This window comes from Myiozetetes cayanensis, unplaced genomic scaffold (assembly GCF_022539395.1).
Source record: "Myiozetetes cayanensis isolate MyiCay16 unplaced genomic scaffold, myiCay2020 scf15, whole genome shotgun sequence".
NCBI lineage: Eukaryota > Metazoa > Chordata > Aves > Passeriformes > Tyrannidae > Myiozetetes > Myiozetetes cayanensis.
The window spans coordinates 12,979,270-13,000,701 of record NW_026087159.1 but is presented as its reverse complement, the minus strand read 5'-3'; the positions used below and the strand labels follow the sequence as shown (position 1 = coordinate 13,000,701).

The 21,432-nt window shown below is 42.5% G+C and overlaps 1 protein-coding gene across 3 annotated transcripts; it reads right to left on the bottom strand.

Annotated features, from left to right (window-relative positions):
- Nucleotides 1–7,135: 7,135 nt before the first annotated feature.
- On the bottom strand, nucleotides 7,136–20,209 carry SLITRK4 (SLIT and NTRK like family member 4). Of its 3 annotated transcripts, none has more exons than XM_050310463.1 (2): nucleotides 20,075–20,209; nucleotides 7,136–17,353 (listed from the first exon to the last, which is right to left on the bottom strand). In XM_050310463.1, exon 2 carries the CDS (start codon nucleotides 17,301–17,303, stop codon nucleotides 14,790–14,792), a length of 2,514 nt encoding a protein of 837 aa, XP_050166420.1. In that variant the 5' UTR covers nucleotides 17,304–17,353; nucleotides 20,075–20,209; the 3' UTR covers nucleotides 7,136–14,789. The 3 variants fall into 3 exon arrangements, with proteins under 3 accessions (XP_050166420.1, XP_050166419.1, XP_050166421.1); XM_050310462.1 differs by lacking the exon at nucleotides 20,075–20,209 and adding an exon at nucleotides 19,668–19,815; XM_050310464.1 differs by lacking the exon at nucleotides 20,075–20,209 and adding an exon at nucleotides 19,193–19,209.
- Nucleotides 20,210–21,432: the final 1,223 nt, after the last annotated feature.

The window sequence follows — 21,432 nt, the reverse complement described above, 5'->3', positions numbered from 1 at the left end:
CAGAGTCTACCATGGCTGACAAGGAGACATCACTAAATTACTAATCTGAATATCTGAATAAATTAGGCAGCTGGTACAACCCCAGTTGGTCTAAATTTATATGCAGAATGAGCAAGAAAAGAGAAGAGATGAAGGGTTTAAAAAATACGTTTCCCAGCTCCACAGCATCTTTCCATGGCATCAACTGGAAAAGCCTGTTACTTGTTCTCTCACCACACTGCACTCCCATGAACACCAGTGACACCATGGGGTCTGGATCCACTGATAAAAAGTGGGTCAGTGCAGCTCTGCTGACTCCAGCAGATGCAGGAGATGCTACCAGAGGGTCTCCGTGCCAAGCCTACCTTCTCCAACCCCACAGTGAGGGCAAGGCTAGGAACATCCTCAGCTCTTTTGCCAGGGGGCAGTGGGCTCCCAGGTGCCACTGCTGCCCAGTGTCCTGCAAGCCATGAAATACCAACAAATGTTCTCCTGTTCCTGCCCTTTGGCTGCACCCTCTGCAGAGGGGCAGTTTCCTCTCACCATTTCCAGCTTGAAGGTCAGTGCTAATGCACTGGCATCTGTAAAGCACATGGGGACAGGACAGAGCCCCCAGCACCTGGGTCTGAAATATAACACAGATGTTGCTCTTCTTCCTTTCCACTGAAACATCCATATGAACCCTGTGCAAAAAGCTCTTTCCTGGACAGCTTCTGTGCCTTCTGCCAGACATTTCAGACCAGGCTTTCCTGAGAGGTCAAACTCAACATTGCCTAAACGTTGCAAACTGACAGAAGGTGAGTTATAATTTTCTTCCCCTTGTTGCACCCCTTCCCTTCACCAATACACATCCACTGAAATGTAGAAAGATGTCCACTGCTGCCCTTAGAGTGGTTACAAAGAAAGGAGGGCAAGACTGGCATTCCATTTATACTCTTTACTGCTCACTGTTTTAAACTGAGGAACTTCACCATTCACGTACCAGAGTTAATTGCCCAAAGAGAAAAAAAAAAGTGTTGTGAAGGAAGCTGAAATTCACTCTTTTTACAGAGGTTAACACATGCAGTGGCTCATTCCAAGCTGTGCTCTAAAAATGAAGGTGATCTGTGTTCTGCCACCACATTTCGTAAATTGCTGTTTAGTCTTGGATCAGAGAAGAGCTTGACAACACGTTGCTGTAAAAATAAAATGATAGATTCAGGTCTGCACTTTACAGTCCCACAACACTGATCTTTGATATTTCTTAGGCAAACTTTCTGTTTGAGGTTTGAAGACGGTTTTATTGTTTTTCCTCTCCTAGAAAAGATTTGTTGCCCACATTCAACCTCTGAAATCTCTTGCGCACTCCCTGTCATACTATTTTTTTTTAAAAAAAACCAGCATTTGATCTTGTGGAATAAATAGTATGAATAATTCATGAGAGAGACATTTTAGAGCCTGAATTCCACCCTTCCTTTCTTTTTTCATTCGGCATTAAAACTATTATAAACAGGCCCATTTTGGTAACAAGCTAGACTGCCCGTGGGCAGCAGGAGTATCATCAGTCAGAGAGAAACCACACACAGGAAAAAAAAGAAAACCTTAAATAAAACACTGGAACAATAATACTGCCAAGGCAGTATTGATTCAGCATACTCTTGAATTATGGTAAAGCTTTTAATTCCATGCTCTCTTCCTCTTCTTCCTTAGGACCATATTACATTCAGTCATACACCTTTCTGAGACCTTATATTACAGCATTGAAACATGACTGTCAGCATTACCAGCATTTGCAGGTTCATGAATAACATTTACTTTAAAAACATATCTCCACAAATCTGTGTTCCTAAGCTTATATTTTTTTCATTAATATGTTGTATAAGCCATCATTTAACACTTTTAAAGGCATATGACATACTGCAAAACCTTAAACTTGTCACATTGTTCGTGAGTGACAGACAGTGGTCAGCATTTTATACCAAATGGGGGAAGACTGCTGTTCCTTGCCTCTGTTCCTTGTAGGTTTTTGAGATGATACTAGGGATGAGTAGCTGGAGTGACACTCCTTGCAGAGAGGCTGGCACTCTCCCCTGGTTGAGAAGGGATAAGGAAGGCAAGAACAATCTCCAAACCTGCAGACTCCCAGGGAACTTAGAATCATCCCGTGGCCTGGAACCACTTCACTCTACCCCTCTCTTGCTTTAGAGTCCACCTTTCATCAAGATTGCTGCTCTTATAGCTCTCCTGAAGGCTCAGGGAAGAACATCAGGGTAAATTAGCCCATCTGTTTTCATTTGGCAGGGATTCAGCAAAACACAGTTTAGCAAAGTGCTTAAATAAATGCTTAACCTTAAGCTTTCTATTAAGTACCTAAGAAAACGCTTTACTGGATTAAGAACAAAAACTCCTGGAAAAGGAAGGAGGTCTTCATGGTCTGCTGCACAGTCAAAGGCTTGACAATGGAGAGGAGACTGCTTTCAACATTTGCCAAGATTTTGTGTGTTTGTAATGGGACAGTGGAGATGGTGGCCACGTGTGACCACAGAACAGGAGAGGGACTGCGGCATGGAGCTTCCACATGCCATTTTCATGGGAAAAAAATGGGGAGGATTGTACAATACTGCTTTTTGACAGTGTTTAAACTCTACTGGATCTTGTCTTGGGGTGCTTCACCCTCCAGATACTACAGTGGCACAAGTCCCAGGGAGGCACAGAGGCGAAGGCCTTAATTCCCAAGGGTGCAGAGACCATTCCCCCATGGGTGCAGGGGGACACAAGCACAGGGACACTGCACAGCTTCTCTGTCTCCTCTGCACAAGGGCCAGTGCTGACATCAAGCACTGCTCTGATCCCTCAGCCATGGGAGGTAGAAGCAAACAGCTCAACTTTTGTGTGATGATGGGGGTAAATGAAGATCCAGGTGGCAGTTTCTCTACAGGTTCCTAACAACTCTCCCTTTGCAATACAAATACTGCCTGCAGGTGTTTACTCCTGCCTCTTTGTACTAAAATGAGACAACAAGTTTGCACATGACTAATCACTTCATAATGGATTTTACCTCCTGCAAACTGGTTATAAATACAATTATTTTTCAGAAGACTGAGAAATCTGCCAGATCTTTATATAGAGGTCCTTGTGGGAAACACAATCCATCACCTTTCTAGTAAAGAACTATACAAAATGAAATATTTAATAAGTGATAAATATTAATGGCCAATGCATCACAGACATCTCCAAATGTTTACATGAGTATATATGTTAGAGTGCTTATTTTTGTAGCAGCTCAGCCCATTCCCACCTAATTTGCTTGCTGACTGCTTCACAAGCCTCTAAGCAATCCCATGGCCCCAAAGTCACCTCTAAGCAAAAGTTCCAGCTCTAGGCCTCCAAACACAAGCTGTTTCAATTCCTCCTTCTGCATCTCTCAAATATACCTTACCATGGGCTTCTGGGCTTACCTGTGTCTGTCTCCACCATCTACATTCAGTTCTACTGTAGCTGGAGGTTGTGGTGACACAGAAATCATTAACCCCTGCTTTCATTCATACCAGAGGAGAAGAGTTTTGAGCTGGCAGAGGAGGGGAGGCTGAGGAGGCTGCTCAGGAAGCGCTGTGTAAAAAGCAGACCATCCTGCTGGGGTAATTAAAGAGCTCCTACCGGATTTATTCCAAGATCAAAGCACTAAACATATTTACTTATTTAACTCTCATATCTTTGAGAAGCTGCACACAAAGGACTTCTGAAATGCCTGTTCTGGGATGGGGAGGGGGTGGAGACCCCAAGCCCAGGCCCCAAAAGCACTTTTCTACAGAGTCCCAGCCCCTACAGTGATGCTGCAGAGCAGCTGGGCTTTAACAGCTCAGATTTTGGCCAGAGCCCAGGGATGTTCACCACAGTGGTTTCCACTCTCTAACACCAATGTGCAGTGCAGCCAGATCCAATTTCCAAAACAAGCATTTCTGTGTCTAAGTCTTTTTGTCCCTGCTAAAGCCTCTCATGTAGCACCTCTCCCCATTACCCCTGTGGTGCCACACTCGCCTCCGAGGAGCTCGAGTGAAGCCAGCCTGCAGAAGTTATCACTGCTCATTAATCGACCAGTGGAGCAGTGCCAAGCCAAGAGAAGAGCTCTCTCCTTCCCTCCCACCATCCCAGAGCTGAAGCTGCTGCTTTGGAAAAAATCCCTGCTGGGAGAAGGAGCTGGATCGAGCAGCCCAGAGATGCTTTAGTGGCCATGGGGTCAGGCCTTTTGGCTGGAAGTGACACCTGGGCTTTTTGCACAGCTTTTTCTACAGCAATGCAATACCTGGCTGGCTTTTCATCACCCCTCACAGAGAGAAAAGCCCAGCCCTTCTCAAACAGCCTAAGCACTTCCCTCCCTGCAGCCTGTTATGCAAGTATATATTCTGAGAGTTTTGAAAAAGTCAGTTCTCCCCCAAAATCAGCTTGCTGACAAAGAGTATTAGGTCATCTGGGACAGCTGCTGCTGTCTCTCATGGAAATCAGTGGGGTTTTAAGTCCTGTAATTTTTTCTCAACACCTGAAAAAAAGCCCCATGGTGGCAGTTCACACAAATTCTTCCACTGACTTCTCAAGAGCAAGACAAACCCTAAAAAGAATGTAAGTTTTCCATTTCTAATCCCCTTCAAAATAGCTTAGGTATGTACGATGGAAGTAGCTGTGAGAGGTAATTGCTGCATGGGGGCCCAATTACTCACACAACTTCAAAATAACCCAACACTCCTGGCTGCTATGAGTGAAGGGCTTAAAAGGTGTGGGTCAAGACATGGATAAAAGCATCATTTCAGACCTATATAACTGTCAGTTTAAATTTGTTTTTCTTTGTTCGTGCTACAGATTATCATTCACCTAAATGTGACCTTTACCTGTCACTGATGTTCTTTGTACGTGGTTGGTTGGTTGTTTTGTTAACTTGAAGCTCGAGATGAATAAAAGCCTTCCAACTCTGCAGAAAACTGAATTTTGGAAGGTTTGTGTAGTGCAACAAATACCATAAAGCCTTGCCTCAAGGTTCATTAGGTGTGCTGTGATGTTTCCATGCCTTCCCATGGCCTGGAAAGGTTACAGACATGGAGAACTGCTATCCTTTACTGAAAGGATTTCCTTTGTTGCCTTCCTTGTTTTTTTTAACAAAACAACTTCTCTTTATGAAGATCACCTATAAACTATTCCACATAGTTTTGGGTTGAGTTGGAGTCTCCTTGTGATAAGTTCAAGTAACAGAAACCCATCTTCACCTTTAATTACAGTAGCAGTGTTGGGTGGTGCTGCATTAAACTGACCTTTAGCTTTGTGTTAGCTGAGCTAAATGAATAAAAAAATCACAATTTCCCAGCAACAAACACAAGCATATCTTATCATTCACAGTGTGAAGTTGTTACTACAGTGCCATCTTCAGTGTGTTGCATAAAGTGGAGTTTTCCTTTTTCTTTGTTCTTTATGGGTTGGAAATGGATTTAAATAATTTCAACTGCAGAGAAGGATGAGTAAAGAAAAAAAAAAAAAAGTGAAAGCCTGCTCTCTTTGTTAACAAGAAGCAGAGTGTTGTGATTCAGAAAATAAATAAATTATTATATCAGAAGCATATAATTATTAGGCAAAATGATCTGAGTCTGGCCACCACAATAGGCTTTGAGGTAAAAAATAGTTGTCCTCATCTACTGCCAGAGACACTCAGTAATACCTCATGGAAATGACAATTCTGCATGTGCACAGGCATTATGTGCAGTACATTCCAGAACCATTAAAAGATGTTAATGCAAGTTTGACTGTACATTATTTACAGACAGGGAAAAAAAAATGCATCTCCACAAATCTGGCAGAGAACCTGGTCTAGTTGTACTGTGGAGGACATGACATTTGGTCAGACAAGTTCTTCCAGCCTGATCCCAAACTTTAGAGTTTAGACCGGACCCAGAAGTAAAGATTGCTTTTCCTGTTGCAAAGTGGACTAGCCCATATACTGAAGTAGCAGACAGTCAAGGAGAGTCCTACATTCTTGATTACAGAGCCACTGTGCTGTTCTGCTCCTGATACTTTGCTTCCCTGCAATGTCAAAACAAGGATGTCACCGAGCCCTGTTACAACCTTGTTGCTTGACCCAAACCATGGATGTTCTGGGACACTCCACAGAGGTTGCTCCAGAGGGTATGGGAGAAGACACTTTAGCAGAGGTCACTGCTTCTGTTGTCTCTGGGGACATCTTTTTCATGATGCCCATGGCAAATGCCTGCATAGTAGGTATGAACACATGGTGGTTGCTTCAACCTCACCTGCCACTGAGAGACAGTAGGCAAATGAACCTCACCCATGTATAATGTCAAAGGGAATTCTTGTGTGGAGAAAGGAGATAGGAACTGACTCCAAGTCTACACCTCAGCCCCACAGCTTGTCAGCAGAGCAGAAACAGCCAGAGGTGCCAATGTTATTGGAAAATATGAGTGATTTTATTATTCTAATGCAGATGTTCTTTTTGGATGTTAGATTTGCTCATCATTTTTAGGCTTATGTATTTTGTTGCATATGGCTCAGAGCTGTATTCTCCATAACAAGTAAATAGCTCTATTTAATAGTTGAAGGAGAGAAGTCTACAGAAAGGAAAACACAGCTTATCCACTTTAAGTGATATTTCTCAATCTGAACAATAGAGCACTGTGTACAGTACAATGGTATTCCTCTTTTGAAATGGATTGTATGCTGATAATACTCATCATTTGCATACTGCTTTCATTTTGAAGGCACATTACAAATGTAAAGGAATGCTTACCAACACACTTTACAATTTATAATCCTTACTATCTTTGCTGTCTTATGCTGAAGTGGTATAAATTACTTGACAAAGCTACACAGAGAGAATGTGTCACACTCATTTTGTTGACCATTACTTCTCTAGTTACTATGTGCCTATTGCAGCAAAATCATAAAATCTTGCTCGTGGCACAGCTCCAACAGCTGAGCTGAACCTCCAAATTACAGGGGAAGCTACTTAAAAGATAAAACCTCTTATAGCTTCCACATCTTATATTCTTGAGAAAGGATTACAAAATATGGGCCTTGTTTGCTGGCAGAAACTCAATTCTCCCAAAGGACTTCCTGAATATTTTGCTTAGTTAAGGCAAAAGTCACTTTCATTGAACAAAAAAGAAATCTTAAATCTAGGTTATTCAAGATGTTGTTGTTCTTTATTTACAACTTGGAAACCCATGAGAATTAAAAGCAAAGTTTTTTGGACCCAATCTCCCAATCACATTTGTAAAACCACTGATTTATTGAACTGATCCCAGAAGTAAAGATCTTCATAAGTATAAAACAGTGCAACCAATGGTGACATTTAAGAATTAAACTCTATGAACCCCAATTATTTCAAAGTGTTGACCCCATCCAAAGAAATCACCCCTTGTATGACATTTGCACTCTTGTTGCCAACTTCACCAAATTGCAGACACAACTCAACAGGAGCTTGAAGAATGCCTACTGATCTAACTTCCATGAAAGCAAACAGACAGGGAACATTCAGAGCCTTCCATTTAATTTCTACCACACAAAAGGCAGCAAGATATTTAGGATGAATCTTTGCAACTAAATTGTGCCCTGAGCTGCACATGTAAGTCCCTTGGCACCCAGGGGCATATTCTAACCCAAGAATAGAAGAAGTTGAAAAGCTGCATGCTAAAAATATAAACCCAACTGCTTTATTTCTCTCTCTCTTAGTAAAATACAGACATTAATGAACAATGTGACCATTCTTTAAAATATCTGTATTTTTCTTTTTCAATCTGGAAAAAATACATTCAGCCCATTATGCTTTACAAATGAAAAAAAAAAAAAAATTATTCTCCTGCCCTTTTCCTACCCATATCCACACAACTATTCTTGGGTATAAGCAAACACAGACTGCACATACACAAGACTGGTGACCTGGAGTCTTATTTGCAGTGTATAGACAAGAAGAATACCCTGCTGAGAAGGACTCAGAGGGTCTATGAAATCCTGCCAGAGAGCAAGAAAATCTGCTGTATGGTACATCATTTCCTGCAGTTCCTTGCAGTGAAGAGCTCAAAATCTGTCAAAACACGCTGCCCTTTGTGACTCTGCTCATTGAGATGTACTTACCATACAGTGCCTCATATTCAGATATCACCACTAATGTGCCACGCGAAGAGAGTCTCTACCAAAGCAATTCCTCAACAAACATTGGGTGCAGACTGACCTCCACACCCAAACAGCACCCAATATGCATCCACCTCTCAGGCTCATTAAGAAATACATATCACATGTGCTTTAACCTAAATAATTTGCCCAAGACTTTTGAGTGAGTAGTGACACCAAAACCTGGCTTGGGTTAAGTGGGTGCAGGTGCCTGCAGGATTTAGCCCAAAGGACCCAATTGACTGAATCACATTTATGTTACACTGTACAACTTACAGTCATGGAAAGCTGGGATTGTCCAGCTGCAAAAGCCCAGCCCGAGTCTTCACAACAGAAGCTTAAACCATTTCCTACACTTCTCTGGTTTGTATCACACACCACCTGACATGACTCAGGAATCATCCAGGACGGTCTCTGACAGTTTGCCTTTTTTTAGCTGGGTTTTAGAAATCCACAAATCCTCCTCCTCTGCCTCCTTGGAAACTGCTGTTAACTGAAGTCTAGACAAACATCCAGCTGGAAAGGTCTGGTTCACGGAAGGTGAAGTGAGAGCATGAAGTAGAAGGGTGTCTTGGAAGGTCACAGCACACACATTTCCAGGGAATTACATTGAATTAAACCAAGAAATGAAATGCTGGTGGATGGGGGAAACTGAGGAATATTCTCTGTTACTGTATGTTTACAAAATGACCACTAAACCATATAGAGATCACCTTCTGTTTTCTGGTTAAACAAAGACCTAATAGATAATGATGTAACACTGGTAACCCATCACAGTTATTTTACAGAATGTTAAGCCTTCACATACACACACATAAAAAAATTCAGATTTAGTAGCAACTAGGTCTTTTTTTCTTATCTAATCTTTATTTGTGCTTTTAAGGAATTATTTTGTGTTAAATGGCTATAAAAATTCCTGACAAGGGAATGAAAAATCAATATAATTCAGTATCAGTCTGTTACCAATGACTGGTATTTTAAAAATAACAGACTGCTCAAAGTGTACTGTTTTCAGACAACAAATGAATTATCTCAAGTATTACCAGTGAACACAAATAAAATTAACAGTAAACCAAATATATGTGCAATAAACTCCTTACTTAATGAGAAAGAAGAGCAGGGTAACTTTGTTCCATTATAGGAAGAAAATAAATTGTAGTGTTAAGAAAGCATTTGTATTTTATGTGAGATCTACCCCAAGTCTATGCATTAAACCAGCAAACTGAAATAGTTTCGTACCCATAGTACATCTCCAGGATGCCCACAGTTCTTGAATCATTGTAGAGTTCCACTCATTTCAAACTGACCCAGGACTGCCCTTAGTCTGTATTCTCCCTATAGCAATTTGAAAATAGTAACAACAGCTTTACAACACAAATCAATAGAGCATAAAGAAACATTACATTTCAAGTAAAAAATTATTTATTTTTAGTTCAGTGATGGATAGGCAGCTCCTCATCTAATATTTTCTGCTTTTTTTTCTTTACTAGGAAAAGGCTGACTTGATTCCAAAGTCTGCTCAGTCAGTCCGGATTTACAATGGTAAATTTCTGAGAAGAGTTTGTCCCTGAGCACTAACATTCCTATTTTTACTTTCCAACAGAGCATCAACCAGAACACATAAGGATGAGTAAACTGAAATTGGAAATAAAGACTCAATAATGACAAAACAAATTAAAAGAAAACTGTCAAATTCCTCTCCATTCAGAAAAGCAGTGCACACATTATCAAAACATGACTACTTAATTCTTGGTTCTCAAGATTTTCTTTAGAAAGAAATTATATGGAATATATATGTAGGCCTTTTTCCAGCTAATGCTGTGGGTTTGCTCCTAATGTTACACTTCAACTGGAAGCGAAAAAAATCCATATCAAGTCCCAATTTTCTAGTCCATATCACATTCTGATTCTCATTCACTGCTATTATAATGCACGTTAAATCCTACACAACAGGGAATGTTTGATCTAGATATAATAGAGTTCTGTTCCTGCTCTTCTCCCTTGCCATGGAGATTTTTGTGAGGCTTTGTAAACCATTTTTACTACAAAATATAAAGTTGGAAGTTAAACTATCTACAGACAGCTTTTCAACTTTCAGTTATAAAACTATATATACTATGAAATAGTAGATGGATTGATGTTTTTGTTTTTCCTAAGGACAAACTAAATTTTCTTTCCTCTGAGAAACTGTGTAATTGGAAATGATAAATAAGAAAGGAGCAGAATCAAAACAAATACCCCCAGCATTATGTAAGTGATCCTATAAGCAATTCTGTGTTGAGAACTCAGAATCCAACCAAAACTAAATTCTGCTTGTGTAACTCATGCAAAAAAATTTCACTGACTTTGGAGGGATTATTTGCACAATGGGAAAGGAAGATTTTGCTGGACAACAGAAGATGGAAAAACTTTCTTAAAATATGATAACAAATTGTTGAAGTGATTAGAAAATATTACTGTTTAGCTGCTTTATAGATTCTCTGTCATCCATACACAAATGATCCAAAAGAGATTACAGGCACTTGACAAACTCTAGTTTCAGAAATACAATAGTACCAAACAATTTTATTAATATTTCATACAAATTTTGAAGTCAACACTGGCTAGTATTTTGATGTTGATGAAGGCAAACAAAATTAATAAACAACAGCTTTCTGTGTTTTACATTGGGCTGGATGTCATAAGTAACTATCTTAAACTATAATAGTAATGATCAAAACAGGGTAAAGCCAATACATTTTGTTTTCTTTACTTTATTTCAAAATAGAGTGATTATAAATACATTCTTGTTATATTTCCTTCCTATCTCTTTGGATGCAACCAAAAAAAAAAAAGTCTCACTGTGCTCATTTCATACAATATCAACATACAAATCATGCAAAAGATATTATAGATATTATACCACCATCAAGTTCTGGATGTTTTTTCTTGATTCTGAAACATTTGTTAACATTACTCACAAGGCCATGCCTTTATAATTTATGGCTTTAAAAAAAAAAAAAAAGCATTTAAAGAGGATTTTTATACTAGATTGCTGCATTATTTTTAATCTTGAACACTAAATGCAAAACATAAAATCACCTGGTCTTGTGTTCTTGCACCGTGGTATTTGCTTTTTGATAAAATTGCACAATTTTTTTCTTTTTGTTCCAAGGAAAACGATTACACTTTATTGGTTTTATTTCAAGATGGAAACTTCTTTATAATACAGTGGAGACGACAGATTATGTTAACACCTTCACTGATTTAGTTTATGTCTATGGGTCTTAACAGCCATTTTACAAGCATGGCCACTCAAACCAAGATAATGAACAGACAGACCTTGTTAAGCCACATCCCAAGAGTCACCTTCTCAGAAAGACTGACCAGAGATTTGAATGGACATTACACTAAAACTGCTGTGCAGACACATACACTGCTTCAAAAACATGGAGAAAATAAACTGACATTGAGGTTGCCATTCAAAGTTAACAATTTCACAGACATACAGTGTTTTTTGCCGGCTTCTGCATTCTTCACTCACACTATTATGCCTACATATTGCACCATATATTGTCAAACACTTAGGAACAATTTCTACAGGAAGGTCCAGATTGTGCAACCTTTAGTGATGCTGGTGAACCTACACTCAACTGCATAACCCCAGAAGAATCCCTGGGCTCTATGTATTATATACAATGTTTCTGAGCTGGCTTGGTTTGAAGTTCAATGACAAAACTCTTTATCTAAGCCCCACTCTTGGGCAGGTGTTTCATTGTTAGCTCATGAATAGTTCCTCTGCACAGGATTTAGGTTGAGCTTAAATGCTTGACCGGATTGGGACCTCAGTGGTCAGGAAACTCTGACCCACTGTAATGGTACAGCATAAGAGATCAGCAAATAGAGGACACCATAACAAAGAGACCAAAACAAAATTCAAAACCAAGAAAAAAAACCCAACAAATGAACAACACCACTCCCCCCAAAAAAAAAGCCAAAACCAAAACCCCTCAATTTTTTAGCTGAGGAAGGTATGATCATTTATCACTGTTCTTTGAACTCAGGGCAACATGAGTCATAAGCACATCAGTTTTATCATCACTTGGAAGTATTGGCTTATTTGCTACTTTTCCTATTTTTAACACATCTCTCTCAGGCAGGGAAAGGGCCCTGACAGCCTGACAATGCACTGAGCCTGTCAGAACCCTCCTGCTTTGGCAAATCCCAGTGAACTTGGACACATCCTCCAAACCACGCAGCACTGTGCGGAGCAGGCACAGTGACCCCTCATCCTCAGCCTGCTGATGGAGCCATCAGAGCCTGCCACATCAGTGCATCGTGAACACTCCTTAATCCACAGACAACAAACTCATATATGTTCCTTTTCCAACCTTGGCCATCACTGGTCAACCAGGAACTTGTCATGCTAGAAATGCATATGTGTATAGTATCCGTGTCCTGAAAATCCCTATGACATTCTGAATTACGTTCATTATTCTGCACAGATAGCCACAGCTTTTTGAAAGGAACTCAGCCATTAATTTATCTGTTAGAATTTTATTATCTGAAGTCATGTATATACTTTGAAGTATGGAGAAAAATAATAAAACAACCCTCTTTCTAAGCCACAAGAGCATAAAAAAATTACTAAAAGTAGAGAAATGTTTTGTTTGCTTTCTCTTAAATAAAGAAGCAGTGCTTGCTTTTTTATTTTTATTTTTTTGTATATTTTGTTAAAAATATACTGCAGGCTGGTTGCCAAGTATCATTCCAGAATAAAAATTTCAAATCACTGTAATAAAGCCCTGAAATTAGAGGTTTTATATTGGAAATAGCTGACACAGCCTTCTCAACAGTATTATTATTGGGTCTCGCTCTAATTTTTGCTAGTTTCAAATTCATGAAAAACATTCATGTTTATATCCTGCTATCTTAACTGACTGACTTACTGATTTTAAAAGGTAGGGAGGGATAATGGTTCTAGAAGCAAAGGAGGGAAGAGGGTCTTATTCAAAGCTCATGAAGACAAAGAGCTCTTGTTAATCTCATCACATAGATTTTTTTGTGGGATGCTTTACCAATATATCTCCATTCTCGTGTCAAGGTACCATCTATCAGTGAGATACAGTGGGGATTTTCCATTCTCCTACTTTTTTTTTTCCTAGCTATTCAGATTCAGTTTTCACAAAGGCAAGTTTTTACTCTCCAGGTATGAGCTACACAATACTCTGAACTGAGACCACTATATTCATTTTACACTGTGGTTTTAAATAGACATTATTTGCCATATTGTTCACTGTTCTGATCAGGTTTTGCTGACTAACAGCAGCCAGAGAGATAATAAGAACAGAAAACTTCTGCATATCCAATTAAAATGTTACCCTCAGCATGAATTCCTGTAAATGCTTGTAGTGAAAACTATTTATATCAAGCTGTAGAGACCTGAAAAATCAAGAAAACTGATGGCAAATAATTGCCTGAGACACAACACTAAAAAAAACTAATGAATCTATTTTAAAATGCACCATTGGTAACAAATCTGAAATAAGATAATATGCTAATCTCACAAGAATAGTACAGAACAATTCTTTTTATTATCATTATTATATCTGATCACTTAATTCTGGATAATGCTATACATTACATCCCCGGTTGCTGTTTGGTATATTGTTCTGGTTTTATTTATACTGAATGATTAATGCAGTGTGATCAGGAAAACAAGTCAGGCATATTAAATACATATTAAGGAGTACATATTCTTTCCTATTTAGTATACAAAGTATTTCATAAATATGAATTATATTACAAAAATAATTTCTGCTACGCTCACACAGTAAGCACTTTGACAATTTTGGACAACCTGTTGGGTTGCAAGAGTTTCACATAACTGAGAAGGAACTCTAGGTTTAGTTGGAGATGAGTCTTAGAACAGATTCTGCATAAATATCAAATCTTTTCTTCAGATGTCACAAATACTGCAGAAGTCAGGTTAAACTATTTTCTTTCTTTTTTTTTTTTTTTTAAATTTTCTGTATAGACGTGTATGCTTCAAGTGGTCAAATTTATTCCATAGGTATGTAATGCATGGTATATTTTAAACAAATATTTGCACAATTTAACATTATAATTCCAGTGGTTTCAAGATGCAGCCCGTAAATGTAACCAATTTACACATACTATTGAATGTTCTCTCTTTGCATGCTTGTTACTTTCCAGATAAGCTTTAAACAGTGCCATTACAACACCACAAATCAAAGGATTACTCCAGTTCCACCAACTTAAATCCACGTGCAGGATGAAGGACCCAGCTGAGGTACAAATATCAGTACCAGGTTTCTTGTGTTTGTTCTAACAAATCACAAGGAGACGATGGTTTGCATTTAAGATACAAAACATATATGCCTCTTGAGGTTAAATTCAGTGTAACGTGTATAAAGCATCCCTTTGGCAATAGAGTTTGCAGTATCCCTACAGGATTCCACTGGGCATGAGCTTTATGTAGTAAAATCTATTAAGGAAATTCTCCTCTACTCGACAAATCATACGCAGCTACAGTTAATCAGACACCCCTGGATACACCTGCCTCTATGCCTACCAATATAATATAGTATTTGGAAGTTAAAAGTCAACAAAAGGCACTTTCATCATTAAATAAATGTCCTCTGTAGGCAATAAGATTGTATGACCTATATTTTATTCAAAGCTGTTTGTTCTTCAAGGACTTGTAGGTAGTCAGGTGAACCTTGAAGTTTAGCTTTTAGTTCAAAATATTCACTTTTTCTTTGTTCTACTACAATTTTACTATGATTACCACCTATTAACGATTTCTTGGTTTTTTTGTCTTGTAGTTTCTCTGGGTAACGTATTTCAAAGCCACTCACCCCTATGCTGTTGTATTCTTTTTTACTTTCAAGAAAATTCTGAATAAATACATTGGAATCCCTCCCAGGGAATAACTCATCCAGTTCATCAATTGTGCTAAGTCTTTTTCTGGTATCCACATGCAACAAATCTTTCTCCTTGTCATTAATATTTCTCAGAATGACTTTTTGCCCTGGTGGGTCAGCAAACGTGAAGCCCGTTTCAGACTCCTTTAAGCCACAGGTGTGACTTTTGCTCATCTGCTCAATGGTTTGAGGAATGAAGGCCTCTGCACCCAGTCCATCTTTTTTGTTTGCCTTGTGGTCGTGCTTTCTCAGCTGCAGCTGCATAGAACTGCACTCCTGGTTCCCAATCCCTTCGTGCTTTACAGCTGGCTTTTTGTTGCGCCGAAGCACAAAAACGAGGAGGCAAAAAGCAACGAACACCGTTAAAATCAGCACAACTAATATGCTTAAGATGAGGATGGATAATGGAACTGGGCCACCAGGAGGACTCCGAACCGGTCCCGGTGGTGTTGTAAAAGTAACAGCAGGCATAGGGCTAGTGAACAGAGCAGATGGCTTGTTTAAAAGTTTAGGACAGAGGATCTCATTTTTCAGAGACTTCAGTTCTATGTTAGCAAACTGTACAGGCGTTTCACATTTCAACTCCTTCACCACAATATCTTCGTTTAGCTTTTCAAGCCACAGCTTTAAAGCAACTAAATCACAAGTGCAGTCCCATGGATTACCTTCCAAATCTATTTGTGTAAGAGATTTTAGCTGATCAAGAACACCACTTACAGGTAAATACATGAAGTGATTGTTCCTCAGATTCAGTCTAGCAAGTGGTGCACCAGCAAAAATGTACGCTGGCAAGCTTCGGAGGAGATTGTTGTTCAGGTAGAGCAACTGCAAATTGGGCATTAAGTCAAAGGTGCCTGCTAGGATCTCTTTGATAACATTGTATTCCAAATACAGATACTGCAAGTTGTGGAGGCCAGCAAACATTTCTGGGCTCAGACGCTCTATCTGATTGCCATTGAGATACAATCTCCGTAAATTTGTAAGGTTGCGGAAAACGTCTCCTTTGATCACTGAAATCCGATTGCTGCCTAAATGTAGCAAATCCAGCCCCTCAAACTCAGTGAAATCTGTAGTATCCACATCCTTAATATAATTGCCGTTTACATGCAGTTTCTTGGCATTTAAAGGTTTTGGTACGAGTTCAGCCATGGATTCTATATTTCTTTCTTGGCAATTCACACTTAATCCCAAGTCTGAAGGATGAGTTTTGCAAACACAAGGGACCGGGCAAGGAGTTAAAGGAGGCACCCTGGTCTGGTAAAATACGATTTGACTGAGGTTGCGATTAGAGAACGCTTTGCCTGCTACTATCCCCGAGATCTTCGAAGGATTTGTAGTCTTGGGCGGCTTTGTGACTAATCTGTGCACTGATGTTTGAGTGGTGTGGCCGTTTGGTGTGCTGTACCCGGGCTCCAGCTGCGAGGGAGGCAGGATGCGCACGTCAAAATCACTCCCCGTCCCCATGGAGCACAGCTCTTGCTTATTGGTTTCTTTCAGCAGCCTTCCGTACAAGTCACTGGGTGTCTCACAGATCGCCTCTCCAATGTAGATGTTATAGGGCATGTTCTCCAGCCACGCCTTCAAAGGCAACAAATCACAAGTACAATTCCAGGGGTTGTCTTCCAGCTGCAGTTCGACGATTCGCCCGATGTGTTCCAGAACTCCAATGTATGGAAGCTTCTGTATTCGATTCCCCCGTATATCCAGGTGGGTTAGAGAAGCAAATCGAAAAATATTATCGGGAAGGAATGAAATCAGATTGTCGTTAAGTATCAGGACTTTCAGCTTGTGAAGCTTATTGAAGGCTCCCCGTTCAATAAACTTGATTAAATTGTAGTCAGCTTGGAGATACTCCAAGTTCTCTATGCCAAGGAAAGTGTCAGCCCGGAGAATCTTTAATTCGTTGTTGTTTAAGTGCAACTGTTTTAATGAACTAAGACCCATAAAGGCCCCTCCCTCAATGTTCTGCAACTTGTTATTACCCAGTTGCAAGGACACTGCATGTGTAAAATTAGGAAAGGAATTTGGATATAGAACAATTAGCAGGTTGTTTTGGAAGTTGAGGTGGTAAAAATTAGACCATGGTGGTTTAAGCTGATTTGGTCTGTAGACTGCAACCTTCTCACAGTTGACATAGAGTACATTCTCAACTGACACACAGGAGCAAACATTGCAAATTTCCACAGATATATCAGCATCTGCAGTTGTAGAAGAAACTGGAGATGACAGAACCAGAAAGAGCCACAGAAACATCTTCTTGTGATCAGCAAGCAACCTTAGGCTCCTGAACAAAGATAAAGAATCTAAAGAAGAAAGAAGGAAAGAAAAAAAAGAAAACATTTTTCAGTTGACATTGTTCCAAAACATCATTTGGGCTAAAAATTGTATACCACTGAGCTACTGTACCTGCCAAGGATTATAGATAAACTACAAGCACTGAATTTAAAATAACATGAAAGATTTTAACAACCAAACAAATACACGGGAGCTAGGATGATTTCAAACACAGAATGTAAATTTCTGTAGACAAACACAAATAACTCTCAGGTCTGTCAAATACATTTCTCTCTCTTGTACACGCCAAGCATGCATAACTAACAAAGTAAAACAACCAAAGGAGATTCCAATTTTATGCATATTTACTCTCTTCAATCCTGCACTGCTCATATGTTGCCGTGCATTTCAGGGATATTAAACACAAATGCCAATGTTATGCATGCCCAAACACCTGGGCTGGGATAGCAAAATACAGAAAGGATAAAGGTGCAGGCACAAAAGCAATGTCAGTACTCAATGTATGTATTTATAGCATCAACACATACACTATGATAATAAAGATATTCACTCAAGTGATACACAGACATGCACACACATTGTTTCTGTCACTTCTCATACCTAGTTTAAATAAATAGATGGTAAACTGATTGCAGAAATACAACTATCCACAAAACAAGAACATCATCTCTGGGTGACCAATGGAAGCACACAGACACGAAGAAGCATGCACAAGCACACAGCCCCATCCCCAGGAATGATAATACGCTGACTTGCAGGGCACAACAAAGTCACAATTCACCAGCCTGACACTACTGAAACCTGAGAACTACTTTTTTCTAAAACATTATGTAATTTTCTCCTATTCTTGCATTGATAAGAACCCTTTGCATATAGTCAGGCCAACAGAGCTGCCATTTTTTATGCAGAACAACTGGAGCCACAGCATTTCCTCTGAGTTAGAAGGTAGCTTTTTTTTTTTAACTAATCAGTCAATAATCAATATGTTGCAGTGCCCCCATCTTCCCATTACCCCCATTTCCCAAAAAGTCCCTTGCATTTCCTGCTGTGGGAAGCCACTGAGTTGGCAGGAGAGAGGCAGGATGAAAGTGAAGCAAGCAGGAGCCAGCTGGAGGGAGGAGAACCGGACCGGAGGGAGACACAAGGGGAGGATGTACCGGGGGACCTGGAAGGGAGGGCAGAGGAGGGATGAGGAAACAACGCAGGACAGAAGGACAAGAGGGAGAAGGAAAGCTCCGAGGAGGCAAGGAAGGATAAGAGGAAGGGATGACTGAAGGGGTCAAAGAGGCCGAGGAGCGGGAGCACGGGGAGAAGGGGGAGCATAGGGAGAAGGGGGAGCGCAGCAGCCGCTGCTCATCCCCGCAGGCTCCCGACCCTGGCCGCGGGGAGCGCGCCCCCAGGGGCAGCCCGATGGCCCCGCAGCCCCACCGCTCCATCTCCCTCCCATTGCCGGGCGCCGTCCTCCCGTATCCCTGCCTCGCCCACGCTCGAGTCCCGTCTTCTTCTTCAGCCGCGGGGCCCCGGCCGGTGCCGAGCGGGCACACTGCGGGCGCTGCGCGGGGCGGCGAGCCCGGCCAGCAGTGCCGGTAATACCGCAATTTTTTGCCGCAACCGGCTCGGCTGGTGCCGGGTCCCCTCTGCCGTGGGCGCCCCGTCGCCCTCTGCCTCCCGGCGGGGGAGGGCAGGAGGGACAGGGCGCGCACACAGGAGCGCACATGCCAGCCGGGAGCGGGCACAGCGCGGCGGTGCAGTCCCGCATCCCTTCCACCCTCCCTTCGCTACAGGGCACGACCGTGGTCCCCGCCGCCAAACGCTCCAACCTCCTCCCAAGCCCGCCGCCCCGATACCTTCGCGAAGTCCAGCCCGCAGCGCATCCACACACCCCCTTCTCCAGCCCCACTGCGCAGATCCTGCTCCCCCCGTCCCTCCCACACCGCCACCGGCTCCTCCGGGCCGCCCCGACCCCGGTCCCTCCGCTCGCCCGGGAAAGATGGGAAAGGGCAGAGCTGCGCCTGGTGCCGCTGGCCGGGGCTCTGGGCGGCTGCGGAGAGCGGCGAGCGCGATGGCAGAGAGGCTCCGGCAGGAAGCCACTGTCGCCTCCTCGTGTGACAACTCCCCCCCCCACCCCCCACTCCCCTTTAAAACACCATCAGTAATTATTACAGCAATGAAAACAAAGCCTTGGTAATAATTAGAAGAAATCAAAACGCCAACGCACACGCGGCCCCGCCGTGCCCCCACCCCCGCCCGCACTCACACGCCCGGCGGGGCGCCCGCCGCCCCCGGCGATGCTCCCGGCGGACAGCCCGGCACCGTCCCTACCTCGGCGCCCGGGGTGGCCGCGGCCGCGCTCGGCTGAGCTCCGCCGCTCTCCCCGCTCGCTCTCGGCTCCGGCGGCTCCGCGGGGGCAGAGGGGCGGCCGCCGGGGCGAGCACCCCCGGCCGCGCGGGGCGAGGGGATGCCCGGCGCTGCGGTAACCCCGCGGGCTCCGCCGCATGCAGCAGCAGCAGCAGCAGCAGCAGCAGGCGCCTGGCTGAGCCCTGCCCCGGCACCGCGGTCCCCCGCACACATGCGGGGAGAGGATCCCTCTGCACACGGGCGCCCGCTCCCATCGCACTGCTCTCGCCCACCCCCTGCACGCAGAGAGCCCCCTCCCCTTCGCCACACGCACACCCGCACACTCGCACACACTCGCACACACACACACAACACACACACACGCAACGCACCGAGCGCCCGAGCGCTGCTTCGGCGGGCAGGGAGACGCCGCTCCGGGGGAGCAATCCCGGCGCATCGCCGCCGCCGCCGCCTCTCCCGCACGGCCGGAGGCGCCGCGCCGCCGGTGCCGCTGCCGGGGAGGCGCCGGGCTGCGCCCCCGCGGGGCTCAGGCGGGGTCGGCGGGCCGGGAGGAGCCCCCCGGGCCGGCGGGGCCGCGGGGCTGCCATGGGCGGCCGCGGCAGCTACAAGTGCAGCCCGAGGCGCGGCCGGGACGGGGCATCGCGGGCCCCTCGCCTGGAGCCGCTGGGTACCGCGGATGGGAGAGCGGAGTGGGGAAGGAGAGAAGAGAAGAAAAGAAAGAAAGGACTCTCCCCCCCCCCTCCTCTCCCCCTTCTCTTTTCTATCTCCCTCCCCGCTTGAAACAAAAGTAGAGGTGGAAACTGAGTGGGCAGGATGGTAACATTTGCTGCATTTAATGTGGATTGCAATTATGGAGCGAAATCGCTGCGAGGAGACATACCCGACCCGTTCTTAAGATAGCGCAGCTATTTGTCTATCTTATTCTTTGTGGTTAGGTGGAATTCCTCCTCTCTGCCTAGGTAACAGCTGCAGTCTGATGGAAAAAATCCTCTAATGTTATGCACTTGTGCTAAGCAGATTCTGCTAATTAGGAACTCTTATTGACTCTACCTTTCATAATACACTTTAAAATGGTAACGAATACCCCCAAACAAGGTGACATCTCATTCCAAAGCAGAAGAGTCAGTTAGCCAAATGAAATCTTGCAAGGCGAGTTCAATTGCTTGCCCTTTACCATGAATTCTAACGTGATCCAGCTAGAAAACTGTTTATGTGCTGTACACACACCAGTTGTGAGTCCTAGTTCTGGGCAGTAAACACCAGGGAATGGAAAACAGCAACTGCTTTCTTCATTTACTGAAATGAAACAAATAGCTTTCTCCAAAGGCTGACTGCATCTAATTGAAATAATTGCAGAATGTTATTTTGCATTATGTGGTTAGACTGATACCTGAAAACAAATGCAGCTGAGGCATCAATAATTTGCATATCACAACAGAACTGAAAGTGATCTGTGAATAATATTCAGCCAATTAAAAACTGAAGTCTTTAGAATGTAAACTCCCTTAATTATTGAGCCATTAACAAAGTACTGTTCACATAAAAGGGAATGTGTGTATATAAAGGGCCCAGTTTAGAAGGATTTGCATATAGTTTAAGCTGAATTTTTAAAACTGTATTTAAATAAACCAATTAATTAGAGAGCAAAGGTCTAGAATAAAACTCATTTAGGAAGATACCTGGCTTATAGCTCTGTTTTAACAACAGGCACAGAAATGCAGGTGTAAAG